The 23,896-nt window shown below is 39.3% G+C and overlaps 1 protein-coding gene across 1 annotated transcript; it reads right to left on the reverse strand.

The window, feature by feature from the left end:
• Positions 1-686: 686 nt before the first annotated feature.
• rgs4 (regulator of G protein signaling 4) lies at positions 687-6,194 on the reverse strand. Its single transcript, XM_056379602.1, has 5 exons — positions 6,032-6,194; positions 5,630-5,743; positions 4,111-4,175; positions 2,715-2,878; positions 687-1,896 (listed from the first exon to the last, which is right to left on the reverse strand). The coding sequence occupies exons 1-5, from the start codon at positions 6,073-6,075 to the stop codon at positions 1,651-1,653; spliced, it is 633 nt and encodes a 210-aa protein (XP_056235577.1). The 5' UTR covers positions 6,076-6,194; the 3' UTR covers positions 687-1,650.
• Between the last annotated feature and the right edge of the window lie 17,702 nt (positions 6,195-23,896).

The following is a 23,896-nucleotide window of genomic DNA, read 5'->3' on the forward strand; positions in this document are numbered from 1 at the left end:
CAGTCCTTCAACCTGAGCGACGATACATGTCGTTTGTTTCAAGCCTCTGATACAACCCATTGTCATTGTTACAACCATTGTCATGGTTACAATAATAAACACACAGACTGTACAGACAGCAGCGTACTGGCCTTCGTCTCCATGGTTACTATAATAATAATAATAATAATAATAATAATAGTTAGGTTTAGGCACTAAAACTACTTGGTAAGGTTTAGGAAAAGATCATGAATTGGGTTAAAATAGGTCCTTCCTTACAATCACATGGTCTCTGTTGTCATGGTTACAATATAATCTACGAGTTTCACATGGTAATCAAACACCACTCTCCTGTGTCATAGTCCTGTGTTTCGTTGACCCATCCATCCACCACAACCTCCTCCTGATGTGGACTTTGTCTCTCTTCAAACTACGTCACCGCACTTTTCCCTTTGCTCCTGTCATAATTACTACGGCCCCTAGATGTCGCCTAGCAACTGTAACTATGGGTCAGAGTAACCTGCTGCACAAACGACCTATAGGCTCGTAATTGATTTGTGATTGCTGTTTTTATGCCCTGGTGACCATTGAAACACTTGCCTATAAAAACTTTGGTACAGCCTCAAAAGCTGCTAGCATGGCTGGAGACTCTTAAAGTCTCCAACTGAAACAAGACCAACCACACACAAAGTTCCGTTAAACATATATACATAACACATCTTTTTTTTTTTATTGGTGAATAGTCACAGATAAGGTATAAATAGGACAATGGCATCATTTCATAAATATCTAAATATGGTCTTTAGTTTACTATCTATCACAGTGTACATTCTGATAAAACCTTTTTAGTACGCAAGGCCACCGAAATATATTAAATTAAAGTGAATACATTATTTATTCAACACCCTTCACAAATTACAGTACTTCATGTCTGAACATAACAGTTTGACTTACAGGGGAACTGTAAAAAAAATCAAATGAATCACAATTTGACAAAGAAAATGTATGACATGTGACAGGAAATCAACACTGCAATATTAAAGCATGGTTCAAATTCCCATTAGGAGTTGACAAACGTTTGCACAGTGCAGAGATGCTTATACAGCACAGCCAGTTGTTACAATGACCTTCTTTGAGATATATTTTAAGGTTTTAGATCAACTTACAGACCACAAGTAATGAGAACATAGACATCAGTATCATCCATCTGCTGTTGTATGAACACGTGATTAGTCATAAGTAGTGAGCAGGAAGTGAAGAACTTGTAACAAATGTAACACTATAAGTCAATGTGCCTCAGACAATATGGTGGAAAATGCTATAACAGAACACTGACGGCCAAAACTAACTGCACAGCAGGTGAACACATGATGGTTCATTTAATGTTGTTACAAAAAATAAACATGTTCACAATCAACTGTTTTTTTGTTTGTTTTTTTAGTTTGAAAATGTAAAAAAATCTACTTGTAAAAGTATAAATCCCTGAATTAAATAAATCTAACACTGATCGGTAAGTCATTGTTACTGCTTCTCACTCAGTACACCGCAACTTATTTTAATGTCTGTGTTCTCATCACTTACAGTTAAGTCTTAAAAATAACTTGATATATTCACTTTAGAGATATCACGTTGTTGTTATTCAAATGAAAATGACTAGTGCTTCCTTCCTGTTTAGGCACCACCGGTTAACGCCTGCCTGTTCTCTGCATAGTCATAATCTTTCCTCTCCTTCTTCGCGTTGGTGGCGGCGGTCTGTTTCTGAGACAGACCCTGGATCAGTTTGGAGTTGAGGAAGCGTCTGTAGGAGTCTTTTTCCATCAAGAGGTAGATCATCCTCTGAGCCTCGTCGAAACAAGACGGGCAGGGGTTCTCCACGTTCTGCCTCGTTTGGTCTCTGGTCGATGCGTCCAGGTTTACCTGAAACCAACAGAGAGGAAGGGGGAATAAAGGGTTAATATACAGAAGACAAAAGCTGTTGGGATTTCAAGCACATAGGGGGCAATGACCTTTTTATATTCTGCTCTCCTTCCCCATCTACATTATGTTTGATTACTGGAACTGAAAGTTTTATTCTTTATGTTCAATTGTAGATACAACACACAAACACACACACACACACACACACACACACACACAGACATATATATATATATAACATAGTCATATATCGTCATAAAGCAAAGAACGAGCCTAAGTGGAGGAAAAAACATCATTGTGTGTTTATTTCCTTTTTGCATTTTTTGTTATTTAATTTTTGTCAAAAGTGAATCTAATGAACTGAACTGAGTGAAGCGCCAAATTCTTCTTTTATTTATATTATGCATCCAGCCTCCTGTGATAATGATAAAAGCAAAACAGTTTGAAGCTTTTAATCAGGCAGCTGAGGGGATGGTCATTAGTACAACAGTATTATTCATGTGCACATTCAAAGCTTTCATGGTCACAATCAGGCCAAGTTTTCACCTCACTGAAGAAGAATGTGCATTTGCATTAATAAGATTCACAAAAATGTCTTTGAAGCGTGTCCAGCTTTCAAACAGTCTCGACATTTTTCCTTTTTCCTTTTTCTTTCTTTGCCATTTTTGGAGTCCGTGTTTTGTCTCCCACATTTCCCACATTGTAACATTTATTTAAAGATTACAGGTTATAGATTTATGAATGCATTTTCCTCACACTGAGCAAGCTCTCATATCACCACTATTACATATTACATATTTTACAGATAAATGAATTACCTCATTAGGAGCATCAGCCTCAACGTACTGCTGGTAGATCTGCTTGGCTCTGGGCACCAGCTTGGAAGACGCTGTCTTTTTGTAGTCTTCACATGCGACCCAGAAATCCATGTTCTCTTCGCTGAACTCTGACCTCAGGAAGCTGGTGAAGACTGCACGACCCGCTAATGCAGAAAGACAGAAAGTTTCTCTTTAATATCAAATCCAACCTTACAGACTCATGAGTGGAGGTGTGGAGGACTGTCATTGTCAAAGCCTGGTTGCCCGACTTCTTTAAGCTGCATCGCTCTGATTTCAGGTACCAACACCTGCACCTACTGGAGCTTAATTGTGTCTGAGTTTCTGGGAACAGGAAATTGTTAAAAGAAAAATATTACAGCAACGATCATCCGTGGTTGCATCCTGTCTTCAAGTGTTTTCAAGTAATCAAAAAAGATTACGACACAAGTCACAACACACAAGTCCAAGATCCTTCATGACTAAAAAGACAGATGGAGGAGACCACTGAGACTATGATAAGATAAACTAAAGACCGGACCAATGAGAGCCGGGAGACGATGTCGGGAAGGCAGAAGGAAGGACCTGACAATGCTGGGGGTCATTGAATGAGGTCATGGAACAGAGCAGGTCAGAACTCAGCTGGTTCCCGCAGGGCCATTGCTCCCCTTTTGTGTCCATATATACACACACAGTGTAATTCTCAGAAGGCTTTTGCACACACACGCACACACACACGCACACACACACACACACATACACACTTAGCACTGGTCAGCAAGCCCTGAGGGGCCAATGACTGGTGCCTCTAGACACGTAGCAGAAAACCAGAGCATGAGAATGCGCCAGAGAGCTTAGCGTCTTCTGTGTGTGTGTGTGTGTGTGTGTGTGTGTGTGTGTCTGTGTGTGTCCCAGCCAAGTCTCCTTCAGTCTTCTTTAACATAATGATTGCAGAGTTAATGTGTGTAGGGTGATGCTTAATTTGCAAATTCTAAAAAAAAAAAAAAACAGCTCATCATTTATTTTGAAGTGTATGCCTTATAAAGGATGCACAAAGAGATCAAACCTCACTTTTGGGATCCCCAAAAACCTTACCAGCAACCGTTACCAAGGAATGTGAAGGTCAGAGCCATGTCTGACAATATTCCCATGACTGCAGCATCAGCATGTCACATGAGAACGATCATGTTTAGGATGTTTTTCTTTAATAAATCCTGAGAGAGATGCTGCTGGAGAACTAATGAGTCAAGCATCTGCCAGACAGTTAATGTCAGCATTAATATGGCATCAGACAAAGTCCTCTGGGCTTCTTTGGAATTTAATTGAGCCTCATTTAGCCTTGTTCCAGTTCAGGTTACATATTTCTTTTGCAGGAGTGAAACTGTAATGTAACACTTACTGTCACTGTTCATGATGTGGCTGAAAGACTCCTTCCATTTCTTCACCTCGGTTGCAGTCGGCACCCTTAAAACACAGATAAAAAGGTTTTTTTAAATACGGTTGCACAGAGTTTCCAAAGATATGTGCAATGCGTGCAACCATTTCTATGTAAACTCCAGAGACTCACACAATTAGTGTTCAGGATATGTTTTCATTCAGTGTTTATCCCATGCATGGATTTTGTATGAAACTACTTAACAAGCTCTAATGAGGTTTTTGTTGCAGCAGCACTTCCTCCACTGAATAGGTGGATAAACCGCCCTCCTGATATCCCATTCAAACGAATACAAAAACCTGCATTTGAAATATTGTCTTAGTCATGTTTCCATCACAATGACACAGCTGTGCAGGGAGGATTTGGAGTGCAACTCATCGTGATCCCAGCCACATTAATTCACTGATCGATAACAGATAGCAAATCTAATCACAGCGTCATGCGTCATCTGACATTTACACAGCAAAACCTATAATACAATAACGCCTCCTTGCAGATTTCATCGCCTCAGAAACAACGGCAATAATGAGGATAATTAATAGCTCCTACTCGTTTAGAAAAAGAATAATCTATATTCATATAAATCACTTGAACGGTGCGTGTCACAGAGGCTCTACAGCGTGTCTTTGTGTTGTGAATGAGATGAGTGATACAGCTGCTCAACAAAAAGTGAACACTGATTATCTGTAACCGTGTCTGAATGGGTTCCACGGTTCTGAGAAGGAAAGGTCAGGGTGATGCTAACCTGCTCATAAAGAACAATAAGAGGCTTCCTGAGGGAACACGACCCGAGGACAGGTCAAAACGAGGCTTAATGTGTTCCTAAGCAAAAGTTACACCTTCTCCATGGTAACACAAGACAACACCTGCAATACAATTACACCTTTTCATCTCTCTGAAAACAAAACCCCCCAAACAACTGGAAGAAATTTCACAATAAAGTTCCAGTGATTCATTCAAAGGTGGTCTACAGTTTGAATGCTGGCACCATCTGAGATTTTCCCTCTTTTGAAACTTGGGAGACGGTTCAGTCTGTCAAATCTTAAGATTCAAGCCACAAGTAACTACTGGGTTAAAGTCAAAGCTGAGTCACTTTTGATTTTGAAAAAAAATATTTTAGTTATTAGTTTTGGATTTAGTGTAACTCAAATTACAGATGAATTGATGGAACATGTTCATCGTAAAGCAGCATTTATAATTTTATAACCAGGGAGTGCATCTTCTAAGAGGCTGCTACCATAACCACCTTCATCATGTTTCCCAGTGCAGCCCTTCCAGACTGAAATACATTTCATTAATTCCTTCTTTTTTTTTTCATGCAACACACACAAACTGCTTTTTTCAAGACCCATGAAAGCAGAGTTATAATCTGTGTGACTGTGAATAAATTCTCTTTCTGAGGAGAACTGAAGAATAAACACAAAGTGGAACAAATATATTAAACTTTACACAAATTGAACTAATAGAGATGAGTTCCTCTGACCTCTTTGCAGCAGCAGCATTAGTAGAGTTCTTCTCTTTCATCTGCTTCTGATCCGCTGTTTGGGGTTCAGGCTTCTGGAGTAAGAAGCTTATTTTGTGCTTGATGTCTTTGGCGCTGTGGAGAAGCAGAAGAGAGGGCAGTGAGTGAAATGCATTTTTTTTTAAGACTTCACTTTGTTTGTATTAATAACATCTGCACAAAGGCTTGCTTGCATGGATGTCAGCTGGTTCCTCTTTGTCTGTATTTAAATGTTGATTTCAGGTCATGCAAGTGTTTCTATCTATTTCACATTTCAAAGAATCAGCATGTGCACAGATCATCCTGAAATGGTCAACAACTGCATTTTACTGCAGTTACTTTTACAGTAAAAAATTACATCAGTTTCCACCTGTAGGGTCTTACCTTTTCAAGCATGTTGCAGGAAGTGTTGCAAGTCCTTTACACATGGTGGAATGTTACAGATCCAAAGTCAGGACTGTTGTTGTTGTTGTAAATGACGACAGGGAGACAACAGTGTGACTGCAGAGAGCAGCGCTCTTCAGTATAAGACGGCAGGCTGCGGGTGTCTCCACCCCCAGCAGTGGCTTTATACCTCCAGTCTGCACACTGACAGTGAACTGACCAATCACACCAAACACAGAGAGAGAGAGAGAAAACGTGAAAAAAAAAAAAAACCCAGTGAGGGAGGGAGAGGGGGAGAGAAAAATGGGGGGAAATTTACAGCAGAAAAGATCATATGTAACCAAAACAAAAGGTGTTTTCCTCTGAGTGAGGCGACTCAAGAGTTTCAGGAGACACTGAAGTCATCCCTCTGTGGAAAAAACAGATTCATCAAACGGAGCAAAAATAAAATCCAGGCAGGGACACCGCTGCCAGTATCCACCATCTCAGCTCAGTGCATTCAAGGAGGGAGGAAAGTGTTGTCATTTGTTTTCACTGGTCGGCCCACTTTCCTTCAGCATACAGCAGAGAAAGTTTATTAGGAATACCATTCAGTCAAATAAAACAGTCCTGCAATGAATCCTCCCTCATGAAGGTTATAATGTGCAGCCTATGGAGAGAGTTGTTGCTGATTCATCTGTGTGATCATTTTTGGAGGATGTAGTTTGTAGTCTTGTTTTTCTGTTTTTAAGCCCTGACCTCACCGATATAAAGGGGGGTGGACAAAATAATAGAAGCACGTGTCAAACCTCACATAAATAAAGCTATATTATAAAAGTTATAATAGTTTTTCCAAAAAGCATACTTGTATTTTTTTTTCTACCTCAGTCTTTATCCAGTTTGTTTTCATGTTTTGCAGCTCTGTGTGGCTCCTTCATTTTCTCTGTGTATTGCAATGGAGGACAATAGTATCCACCAGCCCACTCACGTCAAAGAAATGTAAGTCCCAGTTCCATACCAGACACTAATTGCATACGATATGTGCTGTATACTATAAGTTACAGGGACTGTGATTAATGTGGTTAAGTAAAGATGAACAAAGCAATGAAGATTAAAAAGAACCGACTGTTTTCACCCGCTGCTGAGCAACAGTTAGAGGACTCATCTAAAGTCCAGCTGTCTGGACATCTGGATTACCTCTGTCAGACTAATAATCAGGACCTGTTTCCACCTCAAGAGCACTACCATCCACCCATAAATCCAAAACCAGCTACATGTCTTCCTCGCTAAAACCAATGTTTTTGTTAAGTAGCCTTCCCTAATTGATATAAATGGGATTAACACAATAACTGAAACACCTCTCTGTATAATACAATACAATTAACAGCACCACACACCACATAAAGTGGCATCAACACGTCTGTCTCAACATTATAATCTTCATGATGGAGGATTTATTGCAGGACTGTTGTACTAGTTTTATCTAAGAGTAATGAACTGCAGACTGAATGTGTATGGCCCAACACTAATATTAATGAAAGTAAGCTTCCAAAGTATAATAACAAAGCAACTCAGAAATAAGTTAAACCAACTTAGAAAATACTATTTGGCAAAAAAAAAAGTTGCTGCTTAAAAGATGAGATAAAATGAATGCAGATCGATTTAATGAAAATATGAAAAAAAGGATGCAGCTCTGTGCGTGAAGTTCAAACTGAAGTGTCAGAGGCTTGGTAGATGTAGACTTCCTGTCAGGGACAAGGCTAAGGAGGCTGGTTGGACATGAAAATTGTGTTGTGTTTACTCAAGAAATTTCTGTTTGCGTTGTGTCTCCTACTGACAATCAACACTGGTTTTTTGGTGGCAGATCAGAAAATACAATCATTTTTGCAAGTGCATGGGCCATTGTGAAGGCAGACAAGATTTCTGTTTCAATGCATGCGTCTTTTATTGTTTAAGCCTTGTTGTGACTGACACACAATCTCTGTGGAAAGTTTTTTTGAAGCTCTTGCATGGCACTGTGTATGATATACTGCGTAGTTGCATAATTAAGTGTGATGCCTTCACTGCCCAGTTTCCACAGTTTGCGCCTGTAGCAGCTTCTTCCACAGCAACGCTATCAGGTCATTAAATAACCTGCAGAGAAGCAGATGCCAGAGAGAGTCCGCAATTATTTGTTTTGTTTGCTTTTGTTTTCAATAAGAATTTAACATTAAAACTTATCATTGTTTTAAATGTGGTAGCACCTGAGCACTTGATCTGTATCTTCATATCTTCATCATAGTTGTAGGTGTTGAGGGAGTGTGAAGCCTCAGAGATATGAAGCTGTGCAGATGGCTTTGATCTGCTCATTCACCTCAACCTGAGAGGAGAGACTGATTCAACAGCTGCAGCCTCACTCCCAGGGAATAAATAAATTATATTTAGCTATAGTCAAGCACATTTAAGTTCAAAGTCAAGATAATAGCTCTCTGAGAAATGCGCGCATGAAAATCGGCACCACCTCCATCTTTCCCCCTCTCTGTCCCCTGGTGCCTCTTTTACACATGACCTCATATCTAAATCCGTAGCCCTGAACACTTTTCCTTTTGATTTGAAGCCTAAAGCAGCCTGGATTGTTTTCTCAAAGTGATCTAAGAGCAGATGGAGCAGAAACCTACCTCTCTGATTTGTTGCTAACATATGTAGACATTTAAAGCATGGAGGACGGCCAGAGGTTCCTTTTTAAAGGAAGAATGAACTCAAACACTCTTGCCAAGTTTTTGAAAACTGACTATCAGAGAGGAAGTCATGATGGTTGATTGTACATTAGGTGAATGGTCTTCTGAGTGATACATTTCCTGGCTTCCTATTTTTGCACACAGTTCTAACAACTTCATGTTTAAGAAATAAGACCAAACTATGAATCACAGTCACAGGAAATCACAGAAAAAAGCTATGAATTAACAAAAATATATTTTCAGCAAAACCTTTGGATGAAATTTGTGTCTGTGTCAATATTTCAACAGAATTCTTCTATTTGTGGAAAATAAACTGGTTCAGATAGTAATTTAGTCAGCGAATGCAAAACCCTGTCGTCTATGCCACCATCTAAGTTTTGCTATAGCTAGGGTTAGCATTAACAGCTGTTTAGTTACCAGTTTTGCCAACAGCTTCATTCGTAGTTGTGTTTACAAGAGGTTATAGTACGTCCTCTGAGCAGCTACATTTTTAGGGCAGAATGGAGTCTACAGTGACTCGGTATCGTAAAATGACGAGGCAGTCCGACCGGGCTGGAGCTAGCTGGTTAGCATGCTAACTTCAGTACAAGAATAGAAGTTACATAAATAGAAGCAAAACAAAAGGGTTGCTTTCCACCACTGGAGACAGCTCATTAATGCTTACTTTGGCTATGAAGCTATAGAAAAACTTTTTAAAAAAACAAACAAATCAAAGCAAACTCAAGGACCACTTACTACGTTTTTCCTAAGCTTTCAACTCCATCACGCGGTCTTCATTAGTGCGCAGAATTAGCTAAGGACTTAGGACTTCTCATCTGTTTTGACTCAAAAGTTAAGCGGCACAGTTTAATCTTGACTCATTGTAAAATAGTAAATGGTACAGTCCCGATCCAATATCAGCTGATGAAGATCATGTGCTATGGCTGAAAGCTCCAGAAAAGTCAAATTTCAGTTGGGATTGTTTTGTCAAACAATTATTTTCAAGTTCAAGAATGCTATTACGGACTTAAAACATACTTTAAGTTTCATAACTTATCCAAAAACATACCATGTTTTTGGAATTTATTTATTGATTAAGTTAATTAATTGTTTGTTTGTTTTTTATCATTACATTTTCGTTTATTTGTTTCTATGCTTCATCAACAATTGAAATGATGGCAGCATTGCCATGACCAATAGGGTGGAAAATGTTAACAGTGTGATGTGACTGATTAATTATTTCTCCATCATCTTACTGCCACTGTGACGTGCAACTTATCATTGTGACCAAGCATAAATTGAGCTTCACAAACTTTTCATGGTCAAAATAAGCAGGTTTTTACTTCATGGGATAGAATACAATGTTTTGTTTTCTCCTCACAGTTGTGGGCCAGGTAAAATATCTCTATTTGGTTTCTGTGAACAATAGGTTGATTATGAATATTGCCTTTCAATCTCCTGTTGCTAACCTGCCCTCATCCAAACAGCAGGATGTGATTAGAGCACCAGAGGCCAAATTTACACATCAGCAAGATGATGATGATGGCTCTGTGTGATCCTGGCACACACACACACACACACACACCTGTCTCTCAACAGGCTTTTTCAGCCCCAACAGCCTCTCATCATATACTGCAGCAGCTACACAAAGATGTGCAGGTGTTAGGTAATACCTGTTGATAGACGGCAACAAATGTATAGAAAAGTGTGTCTAAATTACACTGAGGAAAGACAGAAATGAAACATGTCACAAAAGAAAAGGAGACAGCATGTACAACAGTATATTTTATATATAGTAACATTATATTTTACATTTTTGATGGTTATGGTACACAATCTCCAATGTATTTTCAAGGGAACTTTTTTTTCCTTTCAAATGTTTGATTCAGAGACAAATGCAATTCATCTTCTAGAGATTCCAGTTCATAAAGGCTACCATGTTCTTTGTATTCCATGATAGTAAATTATTAGATGGAACAACCAGCAGCGCTTCTAAAACTGTTGTAATTTAGCAAAAGAAATGGGTCAAATAACATCTGCACCTTTTGGAAGAGCTTGAATGTACTGAGCGAATTCCTTACTAATCTGTATTTATGAGATTACACTGTGTGCAAAAACTGACACATCGATATGAGGGATAGTGCAGGTCGAGCGGAAATGTTAACCTGACTGTGGTGCTAGATGAAAGCTAGAATATCCATGTGACATATCAATGGAAAATGGAAATTCACAGTTGGACACTTCTTTGGTGCGATGAGGTGAAAAAACCCAATCTGAGCCTAAAGCCCTTAAATCTAAAAGACAAAATAGGTCAGTTGCTCCCAAAACGACCTATTTCACTGATCCACACTCGATTCATAGACTTCACTATACTTGGTTCACGTTAGCACAGGTTGAGATTTTTTTTCAGGTCCATAAGTAGCTTCAACTAGTAAAAGAAAACAATATAGACTGTAGGCAGGAGATTGAATGCAGTTTGCCAAATCATACACCCATAGTCATTTGCACCACAAGAGGTCACTGTACAGGAAAATGTAGGTCACTATTGATTATGCTAAACCTTCATGTAGGTATCTGTAAGGAACAATGTTGTGAGTCAAATGCTTGACTTTACGTCAGAGTCATTTCTTTTAAAAATTACTAAATAACACCATGTTCTGCCATTTTCTGTTGCTACAGATTACAGATGTCCCATAAACGCCTCACCTTCAGGCTATCAGTAGATGTATATATATAGTGCCTTTACGGAAGGTTTAAGGGGTTTTTATAGTTGTTATTGCAAAATGTGCCAATACGAGGGGCCATCAGGGACCCCTTTTCCTCTTGGGGGCCCCAAACATTTGCCGAGTTTGCTTCTGCTCACAGTGCACCTCAGACCATTCATTTCACTTTCTACATACACTTGTATGTTTCCAAACCACCACCCATAAAAAAATCATACTAATCATACTGTTATAATTGTACTGACCATAAGTTACCTCAGAATACCCTTGTCCTGTAGGTCATGTGAGGGGAATTAGCCCCCAGTGTTGTTGATGTTTATACAGATTCCGAATAGAAATTTTTCTCTTCCATTTCCTACTGGAGCTTTTCACCAGGTCGTGTTTCCAAAGCAAAACATCCCAGATGACATGGGTACAGTTTTGACCAAAACAAATCCGCTGAATGAGTACAGCAGCGTTGCGAGTTATTTCAGGTAACAGGTTGGTAGTTATCATTACAGTGTGTGTGTGTGTGCGTGTGTGTGTGTGTGTGTGTGTGTGTTGTGTGTGTGTGTGTGTGTGTGTGTGTGTTTAATGGATGTGGGACACACCACATTTACAATTCTATCCACGGCTCCAAAGGTCAGGTGAAGCCAAGACAGCATCAGAGCAATGGACATGGACCCTCATAAACCACGTCAGGTGACAGGGAATAGCCTTGGTAATGTGGCTTAGTCTCAATAAATTACGCTCCTCATGCCTCCTCTCAACCTGACAGAGCTCACAACTCCTCAGATGAGGGACAGCAGAGCCCTTCATAAGCCATCTACTCCACTCCCATCATCTAGCGAAGAATAATTGCAACTCTCATGTGGTGAAAAGCTGCATCTGTCATCTGGAGAGACACTGAGTGTGACAGGCAAATCTGTCAGGAATGATGTGAAAATTAAAGCAGTGGAGCCAGCAGTCCCAGTCGGACATCGTTACGGCTTTTTGACGTGTGCTTCTTTTACAATCACATACTACTGATAATATATAATATATAATCTTGAGAGAACTGAAAGCAATGGCTGGCATATATCCCAGTTCATATGTGGGTCTGCATTACCTGAACAATCAAAATATCCTGTTTATGGTCAAACGTAAGAGTAGGACATGATCATATGAGCAGCGTACATCCCATCCTTAACCTGAACTGGAATAATTAACAAGAAGATCCATTCACAAGTTGTCCTCCCGTTCATGACTCACAAGATAGGTGCAGCAGAGCAGAATGTATTTCGCCATACCCTCATTACCTCAGGGTGACACCTCTCCCATGACAACATGGTCAATAAATTTTCCCATGCAACACCTTTACCCTCTGTTTGGATGAGAAACAGAAAATGTGTTCACGGGAGAAGAAAAATGTTCTCCCGGCCCATAAAGGCAACTTCTTTATGTGTCATACTAGTAAATTGTTAGTTTTGCATGATAAGTGAAAACTTTGACTTGGTGGCACTGGATGAAGAGTCAGGAGAAAGTTACCTTGAAAATTAAAACAAAATGTTCTTCTGTGTCGGACTAATAATATTGGGAATATAAATTACCAATATAAGAGCTCATAATGCTGTTCATTTATTCAGGGATTTTTATTTTTGATAATTATACAAAGTCATTTAAAGGAGCTATTTGTAAGTTTTGCTATTGCTACATAGCTAATAGCTTAACAGCTGTTTATAGAAGAAATGTTGTGAGTTCAGCATCAAACTTCATTCCTTTACTCACTGTCTCCAGAGGGGGAAAGCAACCCTATTGTTTAGCTTCTATTTCTATCACTTCTTTTCTTGTTCTGAAGGTAGCGTGCTAACCAGTTATCCCCGGCTCAGTCGGACTGTCTCGTCACTTTCCCATTATGGGTTATCTACGCTGACATTTCCAGCAGTCGCCACATCTACCGCTCACAGCTGTTGCAGTGGCTACCACTCGTCTTCGCTTATTGAAAGGCAAAACTGTGGAAATTACAAATATATTAGGTTCATTACACTGAAAGTCATTGGCTACGTGGAGGACACTGGCTGCTGTGTTTATTTTGGCTCCAAAACATTTTTGACACGCTGACTGTTAAAATATGAGACTTAGTATCACCTGCTAACAGCCTCTTTACAATGTAATAAGGGATATTAATGCATTCAATATTAACGATAGCTGGTACAGAAATGATCCTCCTGTCTTACTGTGTATGTGGGCTATACTACTTACTATAACAATTCCCATATAATGACCAACCAACCCTCTTTATTCTGCTTCAATTTACTCCATAATTACCTAACATATTCACAGTAATTCCCAGTTTATACTACTACAACTTGGCATTATTCTGACTTTACTTGACTGTTATTTCTTGGTAATTTCTTCACATTACTAATAATTAATATGTAATTACTACATAATTAATGGCCTGTAAATTAAAGGGTTAACGATTTATTATAACCAAAGAGTGTAAATAAAGATGTAGACCTAGCCCCCGTGATGTCACCCATAGATGTCTGAAGAGCAGTTTTGAAGCATATGCTCACCCTGTCACTCAAAGTGGCACACCCTCATTATGCAGAACTTTAAGCCTTAATAAAATTTAAACGAGTGAATTATATAACAATTCATCCTGCTCATACAGTTGACATGAAGGAGGAAATTAGCTACAGAGAGTGAAAACCATTTTTTGTACTTGAGTACCAGTCAGTCAATGGGGATTGACTCGCTTTTGGAGGAGAGACTCAAGTGGCCATTAGAGGAACTGCAGTTTTTGGTACTTCCAAGGTTCAGAGGCTTCGTTTTTCAGCCTCAGAAGTTGCCACTTGATTATTACCTCTTATCATGTAAATGCGACAATGGCAGAAGCTCTTGGTTAGTAAACAGCTGTTAATGCTAATGTTGGCTATGTAGAAATAGCAAAACGTACAAATAGGTCCTTTAATGTCTGAAACTTGGTTGGTCACCAAGCTGTGAAAGTTGTGGTGTTTGAATTTAGGTGATGCTGTTTCTTCGGACTCTCTATCACTACATGCTAACTGCAGTTTATTTCTCCGTTCCATCCCTTCTTGTTTACTAGCAGTAAATGTAGTTGTTTTCATTAAACTACTGCAGCGGTGCAACGTCTGCAAGTAAAGGTATAATTTTTCAAGTCAACACAGATTCATTCTCAAACCATTCTGGCGCCACATGAGGACACGGACAGGACGAGAACATTTCTAAGGAAACATCACATATGGTAACTTTGAGGAGTTTGTCTGGCATGACAGTTTATTGAACACCAGCTGGCTCCAATAATAAAGGGTTACTCAAGGATTACCGTAACGACAGCTTTTATCATACGCTCTGAGCTGTGGCCATTAGCATGTCGAACCCAAACAAAGAGGAAAACTTTTCCAGCTTCGGCTAAATGACCCGTGGCACAGAACTTAACGGTGCTGGTGCAGAGGGAAGGGAGAAGGCTACTGAGGTGGTTGTTTATAGTCCTGGACAGTTAAGTCAGTCCACGACGGGCTGTGATGAGGCTACGTGTGGATCAGCATGCAGGTTCAGATACCTATCAGGATCGCTGTCGTTGGGTGGCCACGCTTGCGGCTTTGATCAAACGTGGGGACAGCGTGATGATGGATGAGTCACTGAGTTGTGTGTGTTCGTGCATGCATGAATCAGGGTCATGTTTGGTGCTGAGTGAGTGAGTGAGTGAGTAAGTGAGTTTGCTGTGGGATTGCTTGCATGTGGAGCTTTTTCACATGGGGAGAGATGAAGTGCTTTGCGGAGTGTTTTGTCTCCTTGTCTTGAAGTCATAAATACCTGGCTCAATGGGAGCCTCACTGATCCTATGACAAACGACGTAACACTGATAGACATGTGTACACAAGACCTCGGCTTGATGCTTTTAAATTTCAAATTTCATAGTGAATTCATGTCATGTCACAGCTGTTTTAGAACTCACTTTGTCACATATGCAAAATCTCACAGGAAATATTGCTTTTTGTGCGTCAAAGGATAGATTTTAAAATCCAACTACTTGTCTATACAGCACTAAATGGTCTTGGGCCTAATTACATCTTTGATCTACTCGTACAATACGAAGCATCCAGCCCCCTCAGGTCATGTGGGACAGGTTTACTCAGTGTTCCCAGAACCAAGAAAGGTGAAGCAGCTTTTAGTTTATCTTCTCTCCACCTGTGGAACAAGCTTCCTGAATACCTGAGATCAAATCAGGGCTTAAAACATCAATATTTGCTGCAGTTTACCAATAAATCACATACATAACTTTTTTCATCTTATAATCTTCTGCATTTACTTGTTGTTCATGTCTTCAATCAATACAGCACCCCTTTTAAAATGGTGTACCTGATCTTATGTCTCTAAATATTTTTATTTCTATTTATTCCAATTTGTTTTTATTGTTTTTGAATGTAATTTTAATGTCATCTTATATTTCTTTTTTTAATGTATTTCCATGCCTCTGTAAAGAACTTGGAATTGCCTTGTGTCAGTTCTTCCCTTGCTTTGTAATGTTCAACATGTTCACAAAATGTTTGCAAATGAAAGAAATAAACTATGAGTTCCTGTACCTTTGATGAAATAATTCCTCTTCAGTAATGACACCTTGCTGACCTGCACTTAACACCAAAACTCTGTTTGTCTGTGTTTAACTAAGACACACTTCAGCACAGAATTGGCTCCTTTGGGCTCCTCGTGTTTGTCTCTCTCTTCATCCGTAATTGAAATATCAAAATTACCACTTGAGGAAGCCAATTTAAAGTTAGAAAAGTGCTTTCAGAAGGAATGTTGATCCAACATAACACACACACATGTACTGCTGCACAAGTCATTTGTGTTAGTGATGTGAAACCTGCCATGATGATAAGGTCATTGCTGCATTTATTACACTGCATGAATCAAGCCCTGCTGGTGATAATTGCAAGTCGGCATATTTGACCTAATGGTAACAATTTAATGGTTCATAAAGCAGTCGCTGCTGGATAATGTGGTGTGTGTAAACACACACACACACACACCATCTTTCTTACATCTGTGGTTATATCATATAAACACTGACTATTAGAATCAGAGACAGATTGACAATGGGCCCCTCTGGAGACAAACTTTAAAACTGTGGCTCTGCAGACAGCCTGTAAGTGTTTTCGGGTGCAGTAATATGACCAGCAGACAGCCGTGTCACAGCCGCAGGCCGCAGGGTCTGTACTGGAGGATGTGGCTGTGTAATAACAAAACGCCAGAGTCTCCTGTGACAGAGAGAAAAAAGGGGAACCTCTGCGTATAGTGATAATGTCAGAGCGCGTGTTGTTTATTACGCATCAGACTTGTTTTAATATCAGTGGACAACCTGTCAGACCTTGTATTCCTGCTTCCCAGCGCAATATATCAGTGGTAAATATCACCAGGGTTCCTGAGGGAAAATAAACAACTCATGATGCATTGTGGATGTGACGATGATGATGATGATGTAATATATCACAATATAAATACAATATTGCACAATGAAATGCAGTTGTAGAATCTCCATGCTACAAACACAGAAAACATACACTCACAGAGCACTTTATTAGGAACACCTTACTAACATCGGGTAGTTCTTCCCTTTGCTCTCCAAACAGCATCAGGTCTCTGTGACATTGATTCCACAAGATGTTGAAAACTTTCCTCTGAGTTTCTGCTCCATGTTGACATGACTGCATTGCATCATTTCTGCGGGTTTCTCAACTGCACACTCAAGCTCGATTCAAACTCTGACCCTACCATCTGCTGCCTCAGCAGAAATCCAGATCCATCAGACCAGGCTACACTTTTCCAGTCTTCAACTGTCCAGTGTTGGTGAGTGTGTGTCCACTACAGCCTCAGGTTTCAGTTCTTGGTGACAGGTGACACAACTTGACCTGGTCTTCTGCTGTTCTATTACAGTTGTAAAGAGTGGGTATCTGAGTTACTGTAGCCTTTCAGTCAGCTCCAACCAGTCTGTCCAGACACACCATTCTGAGTAAAAACTCTAGAGATGGTTGTGTGTTAAAATCCCAGGAGATCAGCAGAAACACTGAAACCAGCCCGTCTGACACCAACAAAGTCAATGAGATCACAATTTTCCGCCAGTCTGACATTAACAACAACATTAACTGAAGCTCCTGACCTCTATATGCATGATTTTACACTGTGCACTGCTGCCACATGATTGGCTGATTGGTAAATTGTATGAATAAGTAGGTGTATACATGTTTCTAATAAAGTGCTCATATGTATATGTGAGTGGCATCATCTTTAACTTCTACTTGGGTTGCACTTACCCATAATTCAAGTGTACAAACCAGTAAATTTTGATGGTTTATAATCATCAGTTTTCCATGCATCTGTGTGCATGATGTATTGTGTATTTCTGTCTAGTATTAGTTCATGTCTGTGAATTATCTTATGGGAATTCAAAAAGCTATTTTTGAAATGTGTGTGTGTGTGTGTGTGTGTGTGTGTGTGTGTGTGTGTGTGTGTGTGTGTGTGTGTGTGTGTGTGTGTGTGGCGTCTGTCCTTTCACTGCCGATGAAATAGTCACACCAGGTCCTCCATTAGCCGGTCATGAGGTGTGTAATTTGGGGCATTAGGCTGCAGCCAGTGATGTCGTCTCCATGTGTTTGTCATGGAAAATGCTACTTCAGGCCATTTTCCTTTAAACTGTTGTTCAACCTCACTCAAGGACGAGGGCATTTCAGACAACAGTGTAGATTCATTTCGGTTCACACTTTTAAAAAAATTTCACTGTGCTTGAAAAACAAATTAAAGTTTGTTAGTTAAAGTTAAGCTTTTCTAATTTGCAAAATTGAGCCACTGTTGTTGTTTTTTTGTTTGTTTTTCTGGACTGAGTATCCTTGCTCTGCGCTGTAGGCAATAGCCTATTGAAAATCTGTTTCCTTACATAATAATTCAGTATCAGCATGAATTCATAAACAGTACACTTAACACAAATGATCAGGCTTCCAGAGTCAAAATGCACACACCTGATCCAAGTATAAACAAGGCAATTGAAGGATGGAAAAACTGGTTTATCTGCTTTTAAATCTAAATTTGATCATCCCCCATGAATTATTGAGGAACTCTCTGACTGGTCAGTGACAACATGTACTGTTCTCTCCTTGCAAGGTTCATTAAAATCCGACTGGTGGTGTAGCAGCTACGTCCTTTAGAGGTAAATCAACACAGAGTCACATGACAGAAACCTGCTGCTGCTGCTAATGCTCTTTACAGGTTGAAACTTTCAGAGGTGGAAGAAGAGCTCAGATACAAGTACCAACACCAGAATCCATTACAAGTTATGCATTTAAAATTTACTTCACGGTTCGTGTCAGAATCGATTATTATCATGTTAAAGGTGCATTGATTGATATTTTGCCACTAGGGGGCAGAAAACCTGTAAATCGATCTGACAGCTCTAACCGATTATCACCTTATAAACTTACTATAGCTTACATGAAAGGAAAAAGTTATTTTTTTACACATCCAGCGGACACAGAGCAGCATCAGCGTTTTTTTTCAAGTTTTCTACTGAAGTATAACACTTTTTTACGTTTAATTTCTCCTCAGCTGAGGGGTTACTTAAGAGTGTTGCACAGAATCTCTTAAAAGGCTTCCTTAGTTAAGGAACAAAGTAATTTACAGCAGTGAACAAGATGCTACAGTGGTAAAATTCTACTGTTTGCATGGGGACAGTTTGTTTGTCGGCATTAGCCTGTGATACCTGTTATCACTTTTAATGTAAGATAGGGAAGATAATGAGAAAACCTTAAATACTTAACTGAACATTTTAATGAAGGAGAAAACCTAATGGTGTTTTGTGCAACCATTTTTATTTTAAAGAAACCTTAACTCAGACTTTAAGGAAAATGTTAACTTAAAGTGTATTGTGCACCTGGCCCCAGGCTGTTTATCCGCTACGTATTTAACAGCTGCCTGCCACCAAAAACCTGGTTGATAATATCTATGAGAATGAACAACACAGAAAAAACTAACAATAACCTAAAAGAAAGTTGTTCATGGTTCATGAAAAGTTGGAAATTTAAAGATACAACGAATTTTTTTTAATTATTGACAGCTTTATTGAGTATACATTATGCTGAGTGCAAAAGGTTAATCTTTACTAGTTAAATGTAGATTACCATACTAACTTTTCCCCAAGAACAACATCTTACGTAACACCCATAAGAGATTTGCATGTGTGTGTGTGTGTGTGTGTGTGTGTGTGTGTATCAGGGATGGTTCTGACATAGCATATAGAGCAGTCAGTGACCTGTGCTGTTCATCCTTGAGGGAGGACTGGCCCACCAGTGCAGTGAACACTTGATCCCAGAGGGTCAGCACAGAGCAGCAATGGGAAACTTCAGCAACTGTAATCACATGTACAACTCAGTTCATCAGACATAAACCCACCTAAAGCTCTTATTATCCACTTCAATTTTTATTTCACATTATGAATATGACATTGAAGATAAGCATGGGAAATACTCCTCTATAGGGCTGCTTGTAAGTCAGTGCATAAGTATATTCAATTGTACAACGCGGAGGCTTTGCCCTAATTAAGTAACTGGTGAAATAAGATGACTACAGACAAATTCAATATTACTTCACAACTTTATTTCATTGAATGCATCACATGAATGTAACATGTGCTTTGCAGTGGCCTGATATAGAAAATAATGGCTGTAAATAGGACACCTCATCATGTACTATCACTTACACAGAGAGCTGTATTAAGCCAATTGTCAGTTGACTAGTATGTTGTTGCCTTTTGTGATAGAATAATACAATAATTTCTTCGTGAAATTACAGTTTATGATGCTTGTTTGCTTTGATTTTATTAAACAAATGAGTATTTCCTGAGATGAAGGATAGACCTGTTTGCAGCTGTGTGAAGTACATTACATAATATGTCATTTCTATGTAAATGAAGAATTTTTAACAGGGGGGAAGTTTGTGCTTGTTAGACAAAGACCAATATGTTTCAAAAGTCAATTATGACATTTAAGTACAGTTGTAAGTCCTTTTATATCAAAAACAGGAGGGTGCAGAACAGTAACACAAAAACATGAATTGACTCCTGCGTGACAGGCCTGTGTTTCGTCGACCCGTCCACCATCGCCTAACACAGACTCTGTATACGACGTCACCTGACTTCCTGCTGGCACTGTCGACCTATGGGGTCTTTCTTCACATGGGGGGGGGGGGCAGTCTCTGAAATCCAAATGGATTATGTCATACACCATATGAAGTGAGACTGTCCAGGTCTGACACACACTGTGAGGTGTTTTTTTTTTTTTTTTTTTTACATATTCCCCCGTGAGCAGCGGGACCTAAAAGTGAGATCAGATAAACTGTATCTCTGTCACGACTCTCAAGAGCCTCATCTTCCCTTCAGCTGATTCTTTTTCTCCTGCACTGGTCACTGCCCTCTGATATGAATCACTGTTGATCAATCAGCTGATCAGTGAAGTGAGAAATCTGCCTCTGTTCTGTCGTGGATGTTCAGGATGTGTGAGGTGAAGCCTTTACATGTGATCATGTGTCATCTGTGTATATATACATGTTGTTCAGAATTTATTTATCATAAACCAATAAGGCATCCTCAGCATCTACTGAAGCGTTGCCTCAGACTTGTTAACAACATATTAGTACCTCTATATGTGAGTTAAACCAAGTGTGTGATATTGTGTTATACTGTAGCACCCCCTTGTGTCTAATAGAAGACCAAGTACACTGAGAGAACTCACACTGTATTTCTTGGAACTGGCTAATGTTCAACCTTATCTTTATGTTCTTGTCATAGATTTTCATAATCATATATACACTGTTATTCCTCTGTTTACTCTACATACATGTGCAGACACAGTCCAAGCCGTAGGTCAGGGGTGGCCAACCAGTCAGAGGTTAAGAGCCACAATTTTTACTGTGTTACTGCAAAGAGCCAGATTTACTGTAAATGTCACACATCCACATGATAATGACAAAAATTGACTCCCACAGAAGTAAGACCACAGGCCAGTCATTTTCAACAATGAACACTGTGTGCACTGTCTCACTGTAATCTGTGGCCTTTTCAGTTGAACATCACGGAACCGGGTCACGAAGCTTTGGTGCAGGTTTTCAACCATTGTTGCATGTCTGGCTGTTTGGTTATTCGGGACAGCGCCGATGACTTGCCCGCTGGCTTTTAGCAGAGTGGGAAAATGCGTTAAATCTCTCTTCTGAATATGCGTCTTGAACAGCTTCAGTTTGTTGGCAAACACAAAAACACTTTGCACCAGGTCAGGCAGTATTTTTGACTTACCCTGCAGGGTCAGGTTCAGTCAAAAAAATAAACTCTCCCACTCTGTTAAAAACGTCCTGTGTTCATCTTCATATTTTCCTTTTGCTGTGCATTTTTTCCCTGCCATTTTGAGAGCAAACTTGGTAGGCCTACACTACTCAACGGTTCTCCCCGCCAGGTCATTTGTGTCAGATGCACGTACCGCAAAAAGACACAAAATTCGACATGAACATAAGAGCCGCATGACACCGGGCAAAGAGCCGCATGCGGCTCGGGAGCCGCGGGTTGGCCAGGCCTGCTGTAGGTTTTCTAAAAAGCCATCTTTACTTTACTTTTAGCATTTTGACAGACCAGCAGTCAATTCTGTCCCTGTTGCTCTGTGTCCCAAAATGTTCTTTATTCTTTCTAAAACCTATATTTAACCAGGACAATACAAGTTTTTTGTAAATGTACTTTGTTGCTTTTCATTACAGGTTGAGATATTTCACTGTGGACCAAATCCCCACACACAACCCAAACCTGTGCAGGGTGGTGGTGGGCCCTTTTTTACATTTTCACCTTTTCCTTTTACAAAGTCTGTGCACAAGTTGTGACTGTGTGTTCTGTGCTTGCATTATCAGGAGCAGCCGTGCCATGTTAACAGCACATAGACATATGGATTCTCTTATTCCTTGAAACAAGAACATTTAATTAAACTCTTGGATCCAGTTCCCACAATGCCCTCTTCTTTAATCTGACGTTTTTGTTGACTTCCAGCATATATATATATATATATATATATATATATATATATATATATATATATAAAGAAGTCATAACTGCCCAATTTCACTGAATCAGAGTCCCACAAATAAAAATACACAACACCATATTCTGCTTTTGTTTTTCTCTGGAAAAAAAAAAACTGCAAAAACTGCAATAAAGTTCCCACTGACATTTTAACCTGTGGTTTGGAAGGAATTTCAGGAGCAAACTTCTGCACAAAACTTAGATTTTGCTTGTTTTAGTTGGTTAAACTTAACTTAAGCTTTTTTTTTAAATGCATTTTATTAATTAGCTAACACGAGAAAACATGTCCTGTTTGTGCTATCCTCCAGTTGTTGATGATGAAGACGTTCACATCATACTGTATAATCTGCATTTCTACTACAATACGACCTCCATCATGACTCCTTTTTGTCCTGCTGGAGAATCTGTGCTCACTTCATTCAGATTGGTCTGTATAAGCAGTCATGTCCCAACAATTCTTATGTAAGTGTACCTAATAGTTGTGCAACACAGCAGCTGCACAAGAAACGTCGATATATCCTGGTGATTCCATGGACTGTTTATTTTGTTATGACAAAGGTCAACGAGATGCACTATTAGATTTTCAGCACCATTTGCAAAAAAAAAATTGCATCTCTCCCCCCTTCAGTACAGATGTTGATGGGGGAGGACCAACAACTTAAGAAGTGAATTTGGGTAAAAGTTCAGGAATGTGCTGAAGTGTAATATACCACCTCTACACCACCAACAGACAGTCTAAAGTAATATCCAGAAATGACGACCTTCATGAAGTATTTAAAATACTGATAAGCCAACCTACTCTTTACCTCTTCTGCGTTATCAGTTGATGTCTTCTCAGCTTAAGACCAAAGGTGACAGGGACTTCTCTGTTCAGACCCCCACTCTTTGGAACAGCATCCCTGCTGAGATTATACTGACGAGCTCTGTAGCCTCTTTTAAATCCCTCATAAAGACATTTTTATAGGTTGTTTCCTTGGGCTTGGGGGACTTGTCTGAATTTACTTCTCTTTTCCTAAATATATTCTTACACTAAGTCATTGTCCTGTTTCTTATTCTATCAGTTAATTTAAACATTTGAGACTGTTTTACTCTTATATCTCTTATATCTCCTTCCCAATGTTGCAAAACCTTTAAACTGTTTTTAAATCTGTTTTTTTATCAGTTATTTTTATTGTTCGTCTTCAATTTTATCATGAGGTGCTATGTAAATAAAGCTTATCATTATTATTATTTTTGATATGGAATAAAGGGTGATTTATAGTGATGGGATAAGGGTTTCCTGTCACCTTTAAACTCACAGAAATTCACTGAATCAGTGGAAAGTCTGAGCTCAGTGCTTTTACAATCCTCTCTGCTTTACTGTGATATAATCATGTGG

This window comes from Seriola aureovittata, chromosome 6 (assembly GCF_021018895.1).
Source record: "Seriola aureovittata isolate HTS-2021-v1 ecotype China chromosome 6, ASM2101889v1, whole genome shotgun sequence".
In the NCBI taxonomy this organism is placed as follows: domain Eukaryota; kingdom Metazoa; phylum Chordata; class Actinopteri; order Carangiformes; family Carangidae; genus Seriola; species Seriola aureovittata.

Coding starts and splice junctions, on each gene's coding strand:
- rgs4 (XM_056379602.1), bottom strand. CDS start 6,075: ATGTGTAAAGGACTTGCAACACTTCCTGCAACATGCTTGAAAAG. Junction 5,744..6,031: donor CCTGCAACATGCTTGAAAAG/GTAAGACCCTAC, acceptor GCTTCTCCACAG/CGCCAAAGACATCAAGCACA. Junction 1,897..2,714: donor AGGCTGATGCTCCTAATGAG/GTAATTCATTTA, acceptor TGTTGGTTTCAG/GTAAACCTGGACGCATCGAC.